This window comes from Festucalex cinctus, chromosome 6 (assembly GCF_051991245.1).
Source record: "Festucalex cinctus isolate MCC-2025b chromosome 6, RoL_Fcin_1.0, whole genome shotgun sequence".
NCBI lineage: Eukaryota > Metazoa > Chordata > Actinopteri > Syngnathiformes > Syngnathidae > Festucalex > Festucalex cinctus.
In genome coordinates this window covers 9,545,395-9,566,697 of record NC_135416.1, presented here as the reverse complement: position 1 = coordinate 9,566,697, position 21,303 = coordinate 9,545,395, and the positions used below count along the sequence as shown (strand labels likewise).

The following is a 21,303-nucleotide window of genomic DNA, read 5'->3' as shown; positions in this document are numbered from 1 at the left end:
AAGTACTTTTTCTACATGGCTTCCTATGCTATTCGAAAGTGTGCAGTATGAGTTGTTTTCAGAAGATTAATCAGGCAAAAATGCTAAACTGTATTTTAAAAATCTCATTGGTAAGAGAAAAAAATTGTCATCCATTTATACTGTATCTTCATCACTACTGATGATGGTTGATTGTGGTCATTGATGCACATGATACAGACGGTGTATATAAAGATCTTATTTGTTATTGTGCAAAATGTGCCCTATGCATACCTTTTATGAAAATAGATTACATACAAATACTGTTAATCATTTTTCCTTGTACGTTCCTCTACAGTATGACCCGGACAGTTCCGGCTTCATCAGTACCGAGCGCTTCAGGGACCTGTTGGCGACTCATGGCTCCGAGCTCGACCCCCACAAGCTCGAAGTCCTCTTGGCCCTCGCCGATGGGAACTCTGATGGGAAAATCTGCTACCAGGACTTTGTCAACCTGGTGAGAATTGTCACGACTTGTATTTTAATGCTTGTATTTCATAATTTGATGTGCTTGATGGTTCAGCAGTTGAAAATGTAACTCTTAATTAAACTAACAAGAAAAATACATTGAAGGAACTTGGTCAGCATTTTTGCATTGTGTCTTTCTGTATTCCAAGTTCAGCTTCAAGGTGTAAAGATGGAATAGGAAATGAGTTTCTGACAGATGATCAATTTCCCATCTCACTTCACACCTTGCCCCACTTTTTAGCTTTCACCAGCTGCCCCCTGATGCTTGTTCAGTGTCCACTTAAGCAAAGTCCAGTGCCCCGAATACTTTTACATTTGCAGTCAAGCCCAACATGATTTGTTCCAGAAGGCTCTTTGACCTTCAGCATATTCAGACTTGCTTTATGGTTGGTCCCATCAACCGTCCAAGAATCTAGTTTATTCGTCACAATAGATATTGATCTAAATGTGTGTCATGGTCAGATAAACTTGTGGGCATTAATATAACAAATATTCCAAAAGTTGGACTGATTTCTGTGTTTAGTTCTCTGCTGGAAGAAGTCTCGCAGAAGAGCTGAGGACGTGAATAGAGAGCAACATGGCTGTCAGTCATTGCCTGTTGCTGCTCTCCCTCTTTTTCACCACTTTCCCTTCCACTTTTAACCTTCATTTCTGTCTCGCCTTCTTCGCTCTCAGGTGTGCATCAGGTGCTTATCTCAGCTTCTGTCAAACATCAGACGGAAACGTTGCTTTTCTAATGCATTCATATGTCTTCGGCAAGTCACATTTTCCACATGGAGGTGAAATGGTGGCTCAGTTTAGTTATAAAAGTAGTCTATAGGTCAGAGATATCCATTATACCAAATTAGATCCAAACGCCTAAATATTCTAGATAAAACTGCATTTCTAATGGTACTATATTTGGAAGTTAAAAGGCTATAAAATGAAATACAACTATGAAAAGAAGATTTTTATAAGCATCAAACACTGACGCTGTGAGTGTCCGTTGTAGTCCAAGTCCTATCATCCCAAATCATTCATAAAATGCTGATCTATGAAAATATAAAGCCCCTATGTCATTAAATTAAATCTGGCCAAAGAGTTGAATCTGATGCCTTGCAAAGTATTGAATGGATTCTCGTAAATCTTTCCCTGAATCAGGATTTAAGTCATTGTCTCATAATCTGGAACTATATGCCATTGTCGAGTCAGCGCTTTATACATGAAATAGATAAAAGTATTGAGTCAGACACCGTTTGATAATGGTGATTAAGGCCTTAGTGTCCCTTTAGTATTAATCAAGACATTTTGGACAATTCAAGGCTCCCACCTTTGTGGGACTAATTTGGAAAGGTGTCTTTCTGTTCCCAGTGCACAAAGAAAGACCTGGATTACTAAGTGATAGGGTAAATAACAATTATTTTAATAACCAATTAATTGGTCTATTATTTTAGAAACTAATTGTTTGATCAAATTTTTGTAAAGCATGTCTTAAAGTCCATCTCTTTAAAGAAAAAAAAAAAGAGAGAGAGAGAGAGAGAGAGAGAGAGAGAGAGAGTTATTTCACATTAACAGTACAGAAAACGCACAATTTAGGATTCGATTAGCTATAACGTCAAATAATAGGCGCGTTTTCCCCCCCCACCCCAAAGTTGGCAAATGTTTTATTTGGCTTCACACAAGAGCGGCACGGTGGATGACTGTTTAGCACGTCTGCCTCTCGGTTCTGAGGACTCGGGTTCGAGTGCAGGCTTCGGCCTTCCTGGGTGGAGTTTGCATGTTCTCCCTATGCCCGCGTGTGTCTTCTCCGGGCACTCTGGTTTCCTCCCACATTCCAAAGACATGCATGGTAGGTTAATTGGGTGCTCCGAATTGTCCCTAGGTTTGCTTGTGCGTCTGAATGGTTGTTCGTCTCTGTGTGCCCTGTGATTGGCTGGCGACCTTTCAGGGTGTACCTCGCCGACTGCCCATAGCCAGCTGAGATAGACTCCAGCACCCCCCATGACCCTCGTCAAGAAAATGGGTGGATGGATGGATTCACACAAATATCATCAGTCTGCTTTTACTGAGGACTCCAGAAATCGGTCAATATTTAGCATACTGTTGATTCTGAGGTTTTAGACCATTTTAAATGAAACGAGGTCTGTAAATGATAAATGTCTTCGCAAAAATAATAATTTGATAATCGAGGAGTTGTCGGTTAATCGATTAATCATTGCTTCGCTAATTGTTAGCTACTGTAACATTATGCAGTTTGACTATTAACGCTCCACTTAAATATAGGGTAAAATGACTGGAAAAGGATTCAAAATGTAACGCTCACAACTTAAATAAAACTTGTCCTTAAATAAATGTTTGAAAACATTCAGTTAAACGTTAAATTGTAACAAAATCTTCAGTCAAGCTAACTCACTTATTCTACTTGCATATTTCCCATCTTCTATCCTTTTTCCACTTTTGTGTCCCTTGTGTGATTTTTGCTTCTTGAATGGCCATTTATTCCCTTCATCCTTTCCCATTCTTCCTTTTCCCCGTCTTTCGCCAGTGCCTAATCGGGGAAGAGCGTCATTTGTATTGTGTCGTGTGCAGTAAAGAGAGGAATTACAGTCACTTCACATGAAGAATTGATGGCTTCTATGGAATGCGAATGGCCGACCTCCCGGAGGGGACGGTCTATGTATGTGTATCTTCTGTGAAACCATACATAATGTGAGGACATTATGGCCAGTCCACATGTATGGGCATGTTAATAAAGGTAGATTTGGCTTTAGAGTTAGGGTGTGTGTTAATGAAGTGTAATACAATGGGTTTTTTTTTAGATCGTGTGTGTGAAAGTGTCTCTGAGCATGCCTTGTCCCTGGTGTGCGGTCTGAAAGTGGCCATGGTAACTCCTAATCATTTTCCCACACTTCTGTTCGCCTTACATAAAGGCCAAAATAATTGGCTTCTACTATTAAATTCTCCAAACACTGATTCAGGTTCAGATGCTAAAAGTCCCATGAAATAGTTCTCTTCTTCACTTTTTACTACTTTGTCTTAATACTTCCCTTCACCATGAGTATTATATTCTACACCCACTGTATTGTTTTCAAACCACAGGATTCATCACAGGGGCACAATATCAAGATTAACCCTCAAATGAATGTAATGTTGCAGAATAACTTGTTTCACTGCTTCTATTTGATATGTTCTGCCACATCCTAAAGCTGTGCTACCCTTAAAAACAGTTTCCAATCACTGGCCGCAAATAAAACAATAGGAGAATTGAGCTACGGGCCATGAAATAGAAATAAGATAGAGATCATGGAAGGTGAGGAAACAGTCATTATGTTGTCATGGAGATTATTATAAGACACAGCAAGTTCAGATGAAAGGCACATTGGTGATAGCACTGCAAAGCCTCAATGTCAGTGGAGCATATACATAATATATATAATGTGGATATATAATTTGTACTTTGTTTTTGACAAAATACAAAATTACAGAGGAACTATGAAAGCAAAGCCATGGCTCCACTGTGTAAGACCGAAGTGACCACCCCAATAAAAGGGACATTTTGATTTGGAGTTGAACTCCTAGGAGGCAGACAGCGGTGAGGGGAAGGCTTTTTGTTGGTTGCTAGGTGATGATAATGGTATTCTATAGTGCGTGTGGCCTGTGCTCAGAAAAGCCCTGTTATTTAGTCATACATTGAGTGGATTTTATTTTTAGAAGTCTTCTCCACTTCCTTTATTTTTTGATGTAGACTGAAAACTTCTGGTTTTGACATCAAAAGATAAATGTAGAACGAAAGACCTCTAACTTATGATTGGCTAACTAGTTGATAAAAACATGTATCACTACATTTGCCAAACGTAGTGATGTTCCATGATCCATCTGTTTTCTGTACCGTTTATCCTCACTAAGGATCACAGGTGATCTGGAGTACATCTGCTAACTAGCCGGGCCACCGTGTCTTGTTTTTTAGATGAGCAACAAGCGCTCTAATAGCTTTCGAAGGGCAATCCTGCAGGGGGGCAGGCACCTGAAAGGCAGCAGTCTCCGGGATGAGGTCGGTCTGGGTCTTTCTCAGCGCCTGGTCCGACACGTGGCTTACGAGACGTTGCCGCGTGAAGTGGATCGCAAGTGGTACTTTGACAGCTACAACTACTGGCCCCCGCCATGGCTGATCCTGACCATCACCATTCTTGAGGTAAATCATCTCGTGATGCACCAAGTACCACCTAAAAAAAATAAATACTGAGCGCATCAAGTACTGTACCACCTTCATTTATTATTGCCATAGGTAGTGGTTTTCTTTTACTATGGATGCCATCTGGACCGGCTGGTTCTGCAGGTGTCCAGCCCATCATTCCTGAAGAGTCCTCTACCTTACCACCCCCAACTCCGGGCCCAGGCCTGGAGGTACCTCAGCTACATTTTCATGCACACCGGGTGAGTTGTACAGCAAATTACAACCACACTGCAAATCATATTGTTAAATGAAAACAAAAACAAAAAAGTCTCTGTCTGTCATCAAGCATGCTGTCACATGAGCTTGAGTTAAGTCAAGTCAATACCTCACCAAGACCAACTGAATACTCCATAAAATAGAACCCTAAAACCATTTGGTTCAAAAATAACCCAAATTGGGTGAAAAAGAATGACCCAATGTTTTGGTTTATTTACTTAAACCCACCCGCCTACTGCCCATAGCCAGCTGGGATAGGCTCCGGCACCCCCCACGACCCTTGTGAGGAGCAAGCGGTTGGATGGATGGATGGATGGATGGATGGATACTTAAACCCAAAAGTTGGGTCAAACAAATAACCCACAAAACAACCCATTTTTGGTGACTGACCCAATGTTTTGGGTTACTTATTTAAACCAAAAAGTTGGGTCAAATGAGTAACGCAATAAACAAGACTGTTTGTTTGACAAAACAACTCATTTTCTTAGGACCAACCCAGTTTTGGGTTATGCATGTCAACCAGAAAGATGTGTTAAAAGTATGACACCAAACCCAATTATTTTTGGGGTTGTTTTGTGAGTTATTCACAACCAAAAATGTTTTTTTGTTTTTTTTAAACAGAACAACCCTATATGGGGGTTGGAGGTCATTCCTCAGTGTTTCAAATGCTATTATCTGACCTGGAGGGGGTCCCTGTGTGTTTGGACAGGCCTCCCCCATATAATCAATACGCCCCTATTGTTTCCTCCCTGATCATTGGACCATCTCGCAGCTTTGCATTGTGCAGGAGGTGATGGTGGTTTGTCATGCACTAAATAGATTATTGGCACACTTGGTGGAAATTGTTTGCGTGCTTGTTAGCTGGGAATGTTTGCACTCATTCCTGCTGTGTGCAGTCAAAACACGCCACTTTTAGGCTCAATGTTGTCCGTATTTATTGCTGCGTCCCCATGTGAGTTTGTCATTTATCTGTCAACAAACACAAAGAAGAGCTGTTTTTTTTTTTTAATTCAGACGGCGAGCACGAGCAAATGAGGGACAGAAGAAGAGAGGCTAGATTATCATGGCAGCTGCACTTTTGTATTTTGGACACAGATGAGTGTGTGCCTGCTGCTAAATGAGGTTTGCAAGGAAGGACATTGCAACGATGAAGGTCGCAGGAAAGGTGTTATATCATCCATCTTTTGTGTGCAAAAGGATTTTTAAAAACGTTTTCATTTTCTGTTTGCACAACAATGAGAATGCAAATATTTGACTAGATTTACACTTTCAAGTAAAAAAGAAATTCCATCATCTTAAAGGCACAAGCATGTCCACATACACTATAATAAATTCAGTACTTGTGGTTATTCACTCGCAGCCATTTTCAATGAAGCAAGCCCCTTTGCTCCCGGCTGTTTTACTGGATTTTGACTGATTTTGCAAGGCCCACAGAATATTATGTTCTATTGCTATAAAAACATAGAACCTACCAAAAGAAAGATTAGAGCCTCTTCTTTCATCGTGGAAAAAAGTATTTTTCTATCTCGCTCCGTTTTGCAGCAATTAGCATTAGAATATAGCTAAGTTTCATTATTATTCACAAATCTGCTTAGAATTGTAGGGAAATCAGCTTGTTTTCAACATGGCCCTGGTTGATCTCTTATACTCTGCTGCCACCTGCTGGCCATTTTTGTAATTACTACCATTGCTTCACTCTTTCTCTGCAGTTGAGAGGCTGCATCAAAGCCTTCTGTATTCTCTAGCACAAAAAAAAACTTAAGAAACATATAAATACGTCTTTGGGACACTTTAAACATTTAATATAGAACGTATTTATACGTCTTTGGCAGCAAATGAGTTAAATATGTTTACAGGTGTTTGAAAAATGTGTTTTAAATATGTTTAAATGTATTTTAATTTGTTTACTTGTGTTTCAATCATATGCGACGGGTAAAAAGGGTAAAATTATAGTCTGTTGTATTGCACATTTTTAACCTAACATTAGTGTGTCTGGAACATATAACCAACATTAGACATTGGGTTCACTGTAGTTAATGAAACTAGTCAATTATGCCAACAATATGTTTGATACATACTAATGTTTGATGCATTACCTTTTGCGTGAAATCCCGCTACACCCTCGTGAGTGACACATATTTCATCTCCTGATTATTCTGTTTGTGCGTGTGCGTGATAGGATTGAACACCTGAGCCTGAACATGGCCATGCAGCTGCTGGTGGGAGTCCCCCTGGAGATGGTCCACGGGGCGGCCAGGATCGGGCTGGTGTACGCGTGTGGCGTCCTGGCAGGTGGGCGGGCCAACGAGCACTGCATAAGTTTGCGTTGATGTGCACACATGTTCTCGCTTTCTAATTACGCACGTAAATAAAAACACAAGGTCTCACCTTACAAGCCTAATTGCTTGGCCCATCTGTTTGATTTCCAGCAGCCTATCATGTGTATGCGTGTCTTCGAGACAGATGGTTCGATGTTGCTTTAATTCTTCCAGTTATGGGGGGATCTTTTGGGGGTTGGGGAGTATCCCTCAAAAACCCCCCTTGACACAACCAAGCAGTGCAAAAAGAATCATAGCAAGCAGCGCTCAATCAAACAAAGCATGCATATAATTGACTCAATAATTGGTCCAATAATAACAAATCAAAAATGAGATTTCCACATTTAATGAAGCTATTGTCGCCGCATTCTTCCTGCTTCATTATCCTTCAACAATCACAAGCTTTTGTGTGTTACTGAAAAGTAGGGGAAGCGCACTAAATTGCCAAATATGAAATGCTGCATTCCGACTTTGATTAATATTCATGCAAATGGTCTCCGTCTCTGGATATTTCCCACTGTGGTTGCTCGTGCGTGCGTTTGTGTGAGTGCAGGGGTCAGTGACAAGCCCCCCTGTGGATACCATCTGAAGTGGCCTGTACGGAATTAAGCCCAGAGTGAAATGAGGAGGGAAAGGCAGCATAAATCAGGCGCACGCAAGTCAGCTGTTTTAATTAGATATCGACCACCAGTGGTGAGAAGGGGGCGGCCGCTCGTATCGACCGTCGTGTTTTTGGTTCGTTGTGTCTGCCTGCAAAGTCATATTTCCTTTCAGGCGGCAACATGATCAAATAAACATCAGTGTAAATGGGTTCATCACAATTTTATGATGCTCAGATGTTTACTGCGGGATATTTTATCACTCATTGACAGCTGAATTTAACATCTCGTCGTAAAAATCTAATGGAAAAGCTTTGTTCATGTGCATTCATGAGAAAATAATGAACCTAGTATTTGTTACAAAGTCCTGCTCCAATCCAACCATTCTCAATGGCGCTTGTTCTCAAACAACCATTTACACTCTAATCAAGTATGAATAATTGTGCTTCAGTTAACACAATTTACACATTTAACAATACTATTATAGTTGGTCCTATTTTATGTTTCAGTTGCAGATTTTTCTTTTTCTTTTTTCCCAAAATGTTTTTATTAGGGGTGTCGGGTGATTAAAAATTGTAATCATAATTAATCGCATAACTTCAATAGTTAACTCACGATTAATCACAAATGGTATATATTTTCTAAATGTACAATAAAATAATTTCATCTAAGTTTTCATGTTTTTTAGCATAAAAGTTGAAAAATATGTATAATAGTAATATGGCTGCATATTTTATAGTCATTAATACTAAAAAAAATTGAGTGTGACGTTGATTTGGTCATTGGTTGATTGGTCATTTTTCTGCCACTAGATGGCATAATTGCATTTGTAAGACAATGATAGCTCAGTACATTTTTTCTTTTCATATTAGAGCTATCTAATCTTTAACATGAAGTAACCTGTGAAATTCTGCACATTTTTAAAATTGTCAAATTTGACCCCAGTCTCCACAAATACTGTATATGCATTATTATTACATTTATTACTGTTAAATTTTGACGTGGACGTGTCTGCTGCATTGCGACTGGAATTCCCCCAGTACAGGCTTTCCAAGTAAGGGGCGGTCATTAATCGTGCATTTAAAAAAAAAATAATGTGGCGCTAAAGGAACTTTAAATGAACTTAAAATTAGCACACTATTTTTGACACCCCTAGTTTTTACATAATCTCATTACTGCAGACAGGAGCTCAGCTGGCACATGCACTGGGGGTCAGGGCAGAGGTCATAGGTCAAATCATGAGTTATTGAGCGGTCAATGGCTCTCTTGGCACAACACTCATGCTCTCATGCTCTTTTGTGGAACTCAATGAGCTTGTATTATAATCATGAAGAATCAGTTCATTCTGGAATTAATTTATATATGAAGGAACTACCGAAATAAAATTGTGCGCCATTTTCTAATTTATTGAGACACACCTGTATATTTTTGGGGGGATTATGTGACAAACTTGATACTGATTATTTTGCTTATTTAATAACTCACTGATGGATGTCATTCAAAACTGGGAGTTATTATTACTGAGCAGGTGTACCTATTGAAATGTCTGGTGCGTGTGTAATGCATTATAGAGAGACTGCGGTTGTATGCTGCTGCTTCCAGGGTCAACACTAAAGACTGCATCGCTCATCTAATCCAACACTAATTCAATTAGCTTCAAATAGCTTAACTTGCTAAGATCCTCAATATCCATTTTAATTAAAAAATGGACAGCCCTTTTTAGTTTCATTTTATTCCAACCGTGAAACCTTTTTATGTTTGGAAGCGATATTGTGAAGATTGCTTTCTATTTTTAAGGTGGGCAGTTGAATCTTCACAGACTTTAAAGAATATGCCATTATCGTTTATCGCAATTCCCAAATTGTGTCTAAAAATATCCGGATGAAGTTTTTCTCATAATGTGATGCGTCTGGTCTCTGCAGGATCTCTGGCCGTGTCGGTCACTGACATGACGGCTCCCGTGGTCGGCTCGTCCGGCGGGGTGTACGCCCTGGTCTCTGCACACCTGGCCAATGTCGTCATGGTAATGCGTGTGTTGTGTGAGTGAGCGTGTATAGATGATTATCACATCACTCACTACACTTCATCATCAAAGCTGCTTTTTTGTGGGAGCCCAGCAGGTGTGGCACTATCTGCAAATGCCAAACATTCCATAGCATTTTGTGATGTGAAAAGACTTGATTTTGGAGCGTAATGTTTATTGTCTTATTGATCATGCTTTCTTTCTTTTATAGAACTGGTCTGGCATGAAGTGTCAGTTTAAATTATTCCGGATGGCCATGGCTCTGGTGTGCAGTAAGTCTGATTATATAGGCTACTCTGCCCATGACCTCAAATTTCCACAAATAGTTGCCTCTGATAGTTGGTAGAGATGTAACGATATCCAAACATCACGATATGATAATTATCACGATATTGCGGGCAGGTTGGCGCTATAAAAAGGTCGCATTATTTAAAAAAAATGAGCTCTTACATTGTGCTTTTGTACATAACAGCAATGCACATAAACAACATACAATCGCTAATAACACTTAATATTGAGGCACTTACTTTCTCATGCATGCACACATTGAGTTCCTCCACATATTGACTTGTTTCAAAAGCATATTAGGTTCCCCTTTATCTGACCAATTTAGCGTGGATTTTAAACATAAAAGGGCAAAAAATGCCTTGTGAAAATGAAACGGTACTAAAAACTTATCAGAGGGTGCTAGAACTGCACAAATAGGAATCAACTTGACTTTTTTTTTTTTTTTTTTTTTTAACAGATATGCTGCTTTTAATATTGTGACATGACGACAACGATATTGTGTTAGTTTTAATATTACATCATTACATCCCTAATAGATGGTGTGCCTTAATTAATCACTGGGTATGTCTTGTAATTGAACAAATAAGTGCCTCACCTCAAATAAATGTCTCCTTTTCCTCAGAGAAATAGTATGACTATAATTACCTAACGATAAGGGCAATATCGTGATATTAAAACTGCCACAATATCGTCATCGCCATGTTCACGATATTTAAAAGCAACACATCTGTTTAAAAAAAAGTCTGTGGTTATAATCTTGCTCATGCTACGTTGTATCTACTCTAGTAAATGTTAGGTAGTAATATGAATGCAGTAATAAGCCATATTGAACAAAAGCATGTTTTTCTGTGTTTTTTGCACACCCGCAGTGAGTGTGGAATTTGGCCGGGCGGTGTGGCTCCGCTTCTACCCGCCAGCCTTTCCTCCGTGCCCCAACCCCAGCTTCGTAGCTCACCTGGGCGGGGTGATGGTTGGCCTCACACTGGGCGTGGTGGTCCTGCAGAACTACGAGCAACGTCTCCAGGAGCAGTCCCTCTTTTGGATCTTCTTCTGCGTCTACACCTTGTTTGTGCTCTGCGCCGTATTCTGGAACATCTTCGCCTATAGCTTGCTTGACGTACGGTTGCCCCCGCCACCGTGACACTACGACCCACTCTCCTCGAATGTGGGTTGAAATGATCTTCATCCTATGCCGAGTTTGAGGATGCTACGACGCAAACATCCCTTTTCTCTATTTTCATCCACTTGCTGCATTTCTGGAAGAAGCCTTACAATCCCTTCCCATGTAAAAATCATGTGACCGTGCCTAATCCTCATCGTCCTTTACAGAGCAGTATAAAAATGTGAAGACTCAAGGCCATGTCCGCACACATGTCCGCCATTACTATTTTGGGTGTTGTGAATCATGACCATGTTCAGCACAACTAAGTCATGCATCGTAGACCTCCACCAAAGCCAAACTGTTGTCAAATGTGAATGAACAGAAATCAATCTTGCCATTTTCCACCTTCTGAGGTAGCATCACTCGTAACAGCGGTGGGATGTAGCAGACATATATAAGCTTAACCAAATGTGTGAGGAAAGCCGTGGTACATGTGAAAACTCCCATACAAGCGTGGGAAAACAACAAAAACAAACCTCTACACAGGAAGGACATGCTAACCACTAGGTCACCAGGCCACCCTGGATATTGCATTAAAATAAATAAATAAATAAAAATAAAAAAGCGAATGGTGGTCTAATACTTTTGCATAATACCTAATACATAATATCTAACATATTATTTTGAGCAATTTTGGCCTTTAATTCCCACAGAAATTTCTTTCTGGAAAATTTCAGCATTCGCTTTTGCCAAGTGTGACAATTGTATTTGTGTTATTTCCTAATGAGAGAGTCCACTTTTTTTTTCTTTTCTTTTTTTTTTTTTTTAAGTTTGAATTGGCTAAAATGGGTTTTCAAATAGCGGTTATAGCACCACCTGCTGCTGAGGCATGCACTCTGGCTGCCCTTTATTTTTTATTTTACTTTAGGGATTACATTACTATCCATCAGGTGTGGACATAGTCTCTGCCGGGTCTGCCCCTTGCTACACTCAACCCGAAGGTGCCTACTCTTGAATCTTGGTGAAAGTATGTCTCCTCAACTCTATTTTCTCATTGTGAGCTTGAGAGGTTCAGCTTAGACATCATGGACTATTATGTCCAATTAAACATGCAAGCATTTTTTTTATTTTTATCTAAACATAAATACATAAATATAAATAAATACAATATAAATACAAACGTTGAGGTTTTTCATTGCACATCAACATTAGGCTGTGGTTCATTTGAAGTTTTTTAAGGGGTGAGGGTAACAGTTCCCTTTTATTGTAAGGCTTCTTTGTACTCATACATATATTTGACTACAACTGCACCAAAACACGTGTATGCAGCTCAATACACAAGCACAAGTGCCATTCAGAATTCTAAGCTTTCAAATGTGATGCCAAACTATTGTGTTTAGAGATTGTGAACGTCTGCAAAGATGTTATTTGTTGATGGTATGTATCTGTATTATTACAACCAAATGAGCAGGAGAGCACACAGGCGTGAATTTGTCTTAACTGTTGGCAGTTCACACGCAAGTTCGTCATGATGCTAAAATAGAAACGAAATCAATGCTCTGTGTGTCCCCGTCAAAGCTGTTGTTTTATTGATTTGAGCTGTCAACGGTACTGTACTTTTAACCTCATGTTACTCTGGTAACGGCTTCGCACAAAACTGACTATTGTTAAGATTAACATGTTTGCTGTTTTTACTCTGAGATGTTGGTATGTTGTATGCATTGTGTGGTCTGTCTGCATTGTATATATCTTATGCATCCTATTTAAAATTGAGTTAAGATAGTCTATATGTATGTATTATCAGGGCTGTGACAACACTGATGGATACTAATATTTTAACATTGTGGATTTTGTAGGTTTGATATGTACATACTGGAGTACATTAAACATTTTCATACAGAAACAAAATGGTTGGTAAATATTTAAATATCAATTCGCGTTCGTGTTTGACCTTATTGTGTGGCGAGGAAAAAAATACAAAACAGCAATATTTACATAGGCTAGTGGCTACATGAGCATGATGTGTGGCGATAAAACAAGACAAACACAAACAAAAAGAGTGCCTGTAAAGCACTTTGTGACAGCTAAGGCTGTTTGAAAGCGCTTTATAAATAAAGAAGACTTGACTTAACTGACTGCAATGATTGCAGTACAAGTGTGGCATAAAATAGTTAAATAAATAAATAAATAAATCTAATATTTCAAACACCTTTGTAACGTTGTCGCCATCCAGTGGACGTTTGACAACTATATAGAGTCTCGCGAGACTAGGGTCCTTCCCGAGTTTTTAGCCACGCCCAAACTTGCATATGTACAGACGGAAAATTAATGCGTGTTTACTCACGATATTATCACAACACACGAACAGTAATACAAAATGTATATTTTCCGATTTAAAAACACTTATTGTACAGTTGTGAAGGCGTAAATGAACTGCGTCTTTATTTTATGTGACGTCACGTACGTCGGATAAAACAAGTGCTTCTACTTCCTGCGTTAGGCGCCATTTTCGGCGTCGAGGTTGAATTACAGCATGCTGTTGTCAAACAGATAATAAGAATTTGACAGACTACCACTTGATTTTCAGGACTCGTTGTAACCATGGGGAGAAAGAAGAAGAAGCAGATGAAGCCTTGGTGCTGGTATCCGTTTGAATAGAAAAGCAAATGGCGAGGGGAAAAAAGGCGCAGCGGTTAGGACCTAGTCTGACAATAGGCCTAAGCTAGCTCGGACGGTTTAGCGATGCGTATGCGAACGAAAACTGTTCTTAAAGTCATTGGGTCCTGCCGAATTGCTCTATTTAACATGATTCAGTAATGTTATGTCATTCAGAAGCGTGTTAATTGGTGTAATTTAGCTCCAGTACAGTTTATTCATAAAACAAACCGATGTTGGTGTATATGTTAGCCTAGCCTTCCTGATTGTAATTATTAACAGACGGCTAGCGCGTTGACGTCGCATCAAAGTTACGCTTAGATATTTTTACAATGCTGGTGGCAAAAAAACAAAAAAACCCGCAACGTTTATTTAACCAATGGAACTGTTAAAAACGAAGCAGTGTGTCTCTTTCTCGTTGAATGTGCTTTTACGTAATGCGAGAACGTTCCTTAATTCTCCTCTCCAAGGTATTGCAATCGAGATTTTGACGATGAAAAGATTCTCATTCAACATCAAAAGGCAAAGCATTTTAAATGTCACATTTGCCACAAGAAGTTGTACACTGGTCCAGGCCTGGCCATTCACTGCATGCAGGTGGGTTGGCCGTTTGTCACTTTCAATTGAATTGCACTTGATTTGTAGCACACATAAGCTCACGTTGCGTGCATTCCAGGTACACAAAGAGACGATTGACAGTGTGCCAAATGCTATTCCCGGAAGAACGGACATTGAGCTGGAGATCTATGGTATGGAGGGGATTCCTGACAAAGACATGCAAGAAAGGAGACGAACATTAGAACAAAAATCTCAAGGTTTGTTGTAAATTAATGCTTGAGCACTGACAATTTGAAATAAATTACTTTTTTTTTTTTAGTAAGTGATGGAAAAACGAAAACATTTTTGATTCAAATTAAAAAATCTGCAAAACTATGAAAAATGATAATCGATTGTTTAACTAATTCTTAAATTAAATGTAGCCAACACCATATTTATTCTTATTCCATCAGATGGCAAAAGGAAAAACCCAGATGATTCGGATGAGGATGATGACGACGATGAACCGGGTCCATCGGGGCCGCAGGTGGCTGGACTGCCACCTCAGTCCGGCTATGCTGCGCCCATGGCTCAGCCAGGGATCCCTGTGGCTGGGGGACCGGGGATGCCTCCCGGTGGATATCAAGGTCAGAGAGATCAACTCAATCGAGTAGTTAGAAAACTACACTTGCATCTCTCATTCCAATTGCTGTTGTAAATGCCCTTTGCCATTGTCCTGACAGGAATGCCTCCAATGATGCCAGGTGTTCCTCCCATGATGCACGGAATGCCTCCCATGCACGGCATGCCTCCAGGGTACCATCTTGTGTCACCTAATTTTTTTGTGGTGTTTGAAATTCACTGGGAAAAGCCAGTTACTCATTTGAAGATCTTTTGCAGGATGATGCCAATGGGTGGGATGATGCCTCCCATGATGCCAGGCATGCCTGGTATGCCGCCAGGTTAGTTGACTTGTAGAGAAACAGGTTTTAACTTGCTGTTTCCTCAAGTGGGAGCCTTTGAGTGTTTGCTAATCTTTGAGCCACATACTGAGATGCCAAGTGTACCTCTTTGGCTGTATGTTATGGGCAGTAGCCATGTGCTGAAAATGTTCTGGGGAGGATATGCGGTAGATTAACTCTCTACCGTGGATTGTGATTGGCTGACATAAAATTGATATATTAAACTACTTGTATTGTGTATTATATTTTAATATCAATCAATGTCAATCTTAGATCTGGATTTGTGCTGTCAAAGTTAGTGTTAACTAATTAATTACAACAAATTAATCCAGATTAATCGCATTTATAATTTTGACCATAGATGATTCTGTAACTGACAGCAGATGGTTACAGTAAAGGTAACACAGGTTGTGTTTGAGCAATAAACATGATTTACATACATTAAAGTAAAGCATTTAATAAATATTTGCATATGCCATTCAGAATCCACTCCGTGTGCAGTAAATTGAAGAATGTTGAAGGTGTCCTCATAACATAAGCCGAAACATTCAACACATAACAGGTGCGCTTTAAATTTAGTGGGCAAAAAATGTTGATTAAAAAGTACTTTTAATTGATTAATCATGATTAATCAAAATTCTAAGATGTGATTAATCTGGTTAAAAAAATGTACTTGTTTGACAGCTCTAGTCTGGATCAATGTTATTTGTTTGCATAATAGAATCTAATTTTTTAAAATTTGGGCTTTTGAAATGTGCACAATAAGCACTCTCAAAATTACATCCCTTTTTCCCCCATTGAGTAATTAAATGTTTTGATCTATTTGGATTTAAGACAGCGTTCCTTTCCTACTGTGTGCACGTTAGAGCCTGTGGTCTGCTAAAGCAGTGGTAAAGTCTTAAATACAGGACCTAAGTTGTATAACACTTTGAGGAAATAAATGATGAACAGTTTGTACAGCACAGTGTACCTTCTTGTGTAACATGACTTGTTCACTCAAAGACCAAAACGTATGATGTATTGTACTTTTTACGTTTCCTATTATGTTCCTCTGATATGTTGCTGAGGGAAAATCCTAAACGTTTGATTATGGGTCTCTCAGGAATGCCTCCGCACATGGCTCCAAGGCCAGGGATGCCCCACATGAACCCTGCCCCCGCAGCAGGAGTCATACCCAGTCGACCAACGGTACCAGCAGCCCAGCCCGCTGTCACCAAGCCTCTTTTCCCCAGCGCAGCACAGGTTGGAACCTACAATACATCCGCTTACCTGTTCCCGGCCACACGTTATTTCATCACCACTTCCGTGAAATGAATATTTGATTTGACTACAATGTGGAGGTCTTTGGAGTCGTTCCTCGCGTGCATTATGCAACTATCTGTTATCCATATTTAGCCAACTCATTTGCCCCCACCTGCTATTTTTAATGTTTAAAACTCTTGCTGTCATCTCCTTTTCACCATGCTGCAGATGGGCACAGCAGCTGTTTCCTCTCCACCTGCAGACCATCAGTCTGCCTCCTCTCAGCCGCCCTTTCCTAACACCCCACAAGTACGCTCACAGATCAGACTGTGGCTGGCATCTAGATGCATGTCGCTCCCCCCCCACACACAAACATGTAAACACACTAACTGCTTGTAATGTCGTAAGCAGATCGTTAACGGTGATTGCCTCGTGCTTTTTATGCAAAGGGAGCCCAATGGCCACAGTTGGTCCCAAAATAAGTCCAGAAAAAAAAACTGGCTGTCATCTTTGTTCTGATGCATGAGCTTTTTAGACTAACAATTAGGACTGGGCAATTAATTGAGATTACGTCATGATTTTTCATATTGGCTTCTCGTGATTTAAAAAATAAAATAATTTTTTTTTTTTAAAGAAAAACGATGAATAGCAAACGGCACAGTATTTTATTGGAGGTTCCTATGTTGTGAAAGCACCCTGATTGCACCATGTCCAGCAAGTGTATGACGAATGTTATTCTGCCCTTCCTGACTGGAGCGGGCGTATTATTTTCATTTTAATGAAACCCCGCTTGGAATTTACTGTAAAACTAAGCGCACAACAAAAATAATTATTTCGAAACACTACCAGTGCTCATGCAAGCAATCACTATCCGGGTTTACATAGAGCCACGTATTCCGATGAGAATGAACTGGAACGGCCAAACGGAATGAAAATGCGGAATGAAAGCACCTCAGGATGCCAAAGCAGGAACAGCCGGTATTCTGTTTTTGCTATTTCAAAGGTGTAGTCAAGCATTTTCTCAAAATGTAGAAGCCAAACGTCGTCACTTTTTAAAAAATGGGCATGTGGAAGACCATCCAACCAGCTCCCCTGCTCGTCCGGGGGAAATGCATATCAAAGGCCTCGCCTCATAGACTGATGCCCTCTTGCGTCTCTCAGCCATTTTCAAAGTATGCGGTGGGATCGCTGGATCTACAACGATGAATGGCAGAGTCAGAAGCTCACCGGCTACATGCTACAAACACTCAAAAGTGAGCATGTGCGGCTGGGAACGAGCGCGCAAATCACGTTTCTAAATTGTGATTTCAACATCAGCAAAAATATTGTTTTAATTTTATTTTTTGTCTCATAATTGCCCAGCCCTATAACAATGTTAACACAGCGACAAGGTTCAGCCTGCATCATCTTGCCCTCTGTAGACATGCATGAGTTCTCTGGGTTGGAATTGTAAATGTATGTGTACATTCATTGTGGTATTGAGATTAAAATAAAAAAAAGAGATGAAAAATTCAGTACATGGTATGGTTGCAGATCATCATACAGTGGACCCCTGTTTCTCGTGGGGGATACATTCCAGACCTGCCCGCAATAGGTTAAAATCTGTGCTATAGATGGACCGTGTCAATATAGTATGTAGTTCAAAACTTGCCGTCTGCAGGATTTTCTGATTGGCAGATTTGCCTTTGGGTGATGCTCTTATTCAGGCCATCTGAAGGATAATCCCGCTCTTTGTTGTGGCAGCTACCTCACCTGACCAAAACCACCTATATCAGGTTTACTGAGTGAGAACATTTTGAAACACAGCACTTGCTATCTGCATCTGATCAGATTTCAGAGCTTTGCACTTTGTCTTATTTTTAGCTTGCTCTTTATAAACACATCTAATTTAAAGCATGTTTTTGAAATGTGAGACTATTGTATAACTTGTTGCTGCAGAATGCGTTGTAGCAATGAATGAGGGCAACCAATCAAAATGTGTGATATAACCGGGTTCGAACGCCGGAGCGTGGTGCAGCAGGGGTTCACTGTATGGCAGTTCCGTTTGGAAAGTTGTGACGGGGGTCCACAATCAACTGTGTTAGCAGGTTGCTGATATGCGTTCCAACGTTCATTTGCGTGTTGTCTACGCAGGCCCAGCAAAGTGCTTCAGGAGCCGCGGCAGCAAACTCCCACAGCGCCACCGCCGCTGCCTCCTCCTCCGACCCGCCCAAAGCAACATTCCCTGCATATACCCAACCTTCTGTCTCTTCCTCTGCTTCCACTTCCTCCTCGAACCCCTCTAGCAGCACTGTGGCCAAAGCCCCGGCCACAGTGCCCACTAAACCTGCTACCCTTGCCGCCACGAGTGCAACTAGTAAGTTGATCCACCCTGATGAGGATATCTCGCTGGTAAGTTGCTGGAACACTCTTTTTTGCTCTTTTGCACAGTAAGTAATGACTGATGCATATAATAGTGTATTTCATTGGTTATGGAAGGAGGGAAGGGTGCTTGTCAAGTATTGTTACTATGAATGCATGCTAAGTGCAGCGTTAATTCACAGAATCATGTCCTAGTTTGTAGTATTCTTACCGATCGTTTGGCTTGTGGGCATGTTTTAAGATGGATGCAAGTTTGATTAGCCGCAGTTGTGTGCTTATGTTGGACATTCGTCATTGTGCTGTCAAGGGTCATGGCAGTATTTCTGGAAATCTAAATGGCTGCTCTGTCTTGTCCCTGCCCACAGGAGGAACTGAGGGCCCAGTTGCCCCGCTACCAGCGTCTCTTAGCCAGGACGGCTCAGGCCCATGCGGTTGCTGCCCCAGTGGCTGCTGTCAGCGGCATAATAGCCCCACAGCAAGGACTGCCACCGCAGCAGCCTGGCATGAGGCATCCCATGCATGGTTAGCAGACTATTGCTTTTAACACCCACACATACGCGCGCACACACTAGAACCTCAAAAGTCCAACACGAGCTGTTGGAGGGCCCACGTCGGGATTTAGCAACTAGTTCACGTGTTGACCCAAGAACAGATTTTATTTCAATTTTTTTTTTTTTGTCCATACTCAAATAAAGTAGAGCAGTAATATTGAATATTCATGAGAATTCCAACCATCTCATATGACAGGCATTTTTGACCAATTAGAATTGCTTGGGGAAAAAAATGGAAAAACCGTTATGTTCCAAACCTGATAAGAATGACACCAAATAAAAAAACAAGACACTACAGGTGTGGCATGTGACCTTTTAATGGGAAAGAAGCTACTTTTTTTTTCTTTTTTTTTTCTTTTGTCAAAAAAGTAACGCGTCCTGTGTGTTCCTTGTAGGTCAGTATGGTGCCCCCCCACAGGGCATGCCAAGCTACATGCCTGGAGGGATGCCTCCATTCGGGCAGGGTCCTCCTCTGGTGCCCCCTTACCAGGGAGGCCCTCCCATGGGCATGAGGCCGCCCGTCATGTCTCCCGCTGGGCGCTACTGAAGCGGCAAAGCATCCCCGCATTAGGTTTGAGGTTACTACCTTTCTCTCATCCTTGTACATTTTCAAAACTAAGAGCAGTAAGGCCCGTGGTGGCGAAGACTTAAATTGTTTGGCAACACATGGACATTTAAATGTAACTACACAAGTTCCAGACTGCTTCTTTTCTTATTTGATCACTTGTGAAGATAAAAATTCTTTCCCCTCGTAGGTTTCACTCAGGTTCTTAGGGGTGAAGTGTGTTAAAGTCATTCATATTTCTGTTGAAGCTGCTGGACTTACATGAACGTACCAACCCCTTACAAAGGCAAGTTTATCCTGTAAACCATTTATTTTTTTTATTTTTTTTATTTCTGTAGTTCACCGGAGGCCCTCACAGCACGCTTAGGTGCTGTTGGACTTGCGTCCCCAACCTTGGTTGGTGAGGGTCTCGGTGATGATTCCAACTTTGTAGTGTGACCTCTCTGTGGCTCATGAGTCTAGCTTTCTTCTTATTTCAGGTTTGTTTTAATATTTCCTGCTTAAATGGGGTCCCTGTGTGCATCCTTTGTAATGTTTTATCAAGCTGTTGTAATAAAATCCACCTTAAAACTGCAGTGCTGGTTTGTTGTGACGTGCGTGAAGGTGAGTCACAGAGGTTTGTACCAAGTCTTGTATTTTTGACACGCAACACAGTTGGCCATCACTCCATTTTGATGTCATCCATCACAATGACATCATATTCCAAAAGACTGAATATTGACATTAAGCAAAGGCTTTTATTTTATTTTTTTGGACTTGATTTCAAATGGTCAACTTGTGCGCCTAACAATGCATGACAAAACTGAAGAGAGATTGTGATAGAAATGACTTTCAGGATGTTGAGGATGTACACAACACAATCGCTTCTTTGCCAAATGCAGATGACACCCAGTAATACAGGAACTGCAGCAAATAGCAGCTAGTACATAATTGGAAGGTGCAACCATATTTAAGATGACCTAGCTAATAAATGCGTACAATCAATGGCCGTTTCCAGAAACGACTTGCACCTAGCCTTATTTACTGCAGTATGCGTATTCCAGGGTACTAAAAGTGTTTCCTTGTGCATTTGTTATGTAAGCCACCTGTTTTCTGTGCAGGCGTTAAATCAGGTTGGTTAAGTAACTGTCAGTAATTACTGTGGTGGATTAAAAAGCTCCCTCCGATCACTTAACTGCTTTGTAT

The 21,303-nt window shown here is 40.6% G+C and overlaps 2 protein-coding genes across 5 annotated transcripts in view; both read left to right on the top strand.

Annotated features, from left to right (window-relative positions):
* Positions 1 to 12,423, top strand: part of rhbdl3 (rhomboid, veinlet-like 3 (Drosophila)) — a 34,756-nt gene extending 22,333 nt beyond the window's left edge. For both annotated transcript variants that reach the window (XM_077525277.1, XM_077525276.1), the window contains exons 4-10: positions 317 to 475; positions 4,433 to 4,657; positions 4,751 to 4,899; positions 7,095 to 7,207; positions 9,755 to 9,855; positions 10,067 to 10,127; positions 11,013 to 12,423. In XM_077525277.1, the coding sequence (XP_077381403.1) occupies positions 317 to 475; positions 4,433 to 4,657; positions 4,751 to 4,899; positions 7,095 to 7,207; positions 9,755 to 9,855; positions 10,067 to 10,127; positions 11,013 to 11,284 (1,080 nt within the window). In that variant the 3' untranslated portion in view covers positions 11,285 to 12,423. The remainder of the gene's footprint in view (positions 1 to 316; positions 476 to 4,432; positions 4,658 to 4,750; positions 4,900 to 7,094; positions 7,208 to 9,754; positions 9,856 to 10,066; positions 10,128 to 11,012) is intronic.
* Positions 12,424 to 13,562: 1,139 nt separating this feature from the next.
* On the top strand, positions 13,563 to 20,693 carry znf207b (zinc finger protein 207, b). 3 transcript variants are annotated; one of them, XM_077524380.1, is made up of 12 exons: positions 13,563 to 13,887; positions 14,371 to 14,497; positions 14,577 to 14,715; positions 14,911 to 15,084; positions 15,181 to 15,253; positions 15,338 to 15,399; positions 16,502 to 16,641; positions 16,870 to 16,950; positions 18,775 to 19,032; positions 19,368 to 19,524; positions 19,949 to 20,124; positions 20,309 to 20,693. In XM_077524380.1, the coding sequence occupies exons 1-11, from the start codon at positions 13,847 to 13,849 to the stop codon at positions 20,098 to 20,100; spliced, it is 1,404 nt and encodes a 467-aa protein (XP_077380506.1). In that variant the 5' UTR covers positions 13,563 to 13,846; the 3' UTR covers positions 20,101 to 20,124; positions 20,309 to 20,693. The 3 variants fall into 3 exon arrangements, with proteins under 3 accessions (XP_077380506.1, XP_077380505.1, XP_077380507.1); XM_077524379.1 differs by having other exon boundaries at positions 13,564 to 13,887; positions 19,949 to 20,693; XM_077524381.1 differs by lacking the exon at positions 16,870 to 16,950 and having other exon boundaries at positions 13,567 to 13,887; positions 19,949 to 20,693.
* The last annotated feature ends 610 nt before the right edge of the window (positions 20,694 to 21,303 follow it).

Bases quoted from the DNA above. Each gene is read 5' to 3' on its own strand.
- znf207b (XM_077524380.1), top strand. From the start codon at position 13,847: ATGGGGAGAAAGAAGAAGAAGCAGATGAAGCCTTGGTGCTG. The intron at 14,498-14,576 runs GTGGGTTGGCCG...CGTGCATTCCAG, and splicing joins TGGCCATTCACTGCATGCAG to GTACACAAAGAGACGATTGA. The intron at 19,525-19,948 runs GTTAGCAGACTA...TGTTCCTTGTAG, and splicing joins CATGAGGCATCCCATGCATG to GTCAGTATGGTGCCCCCCCA.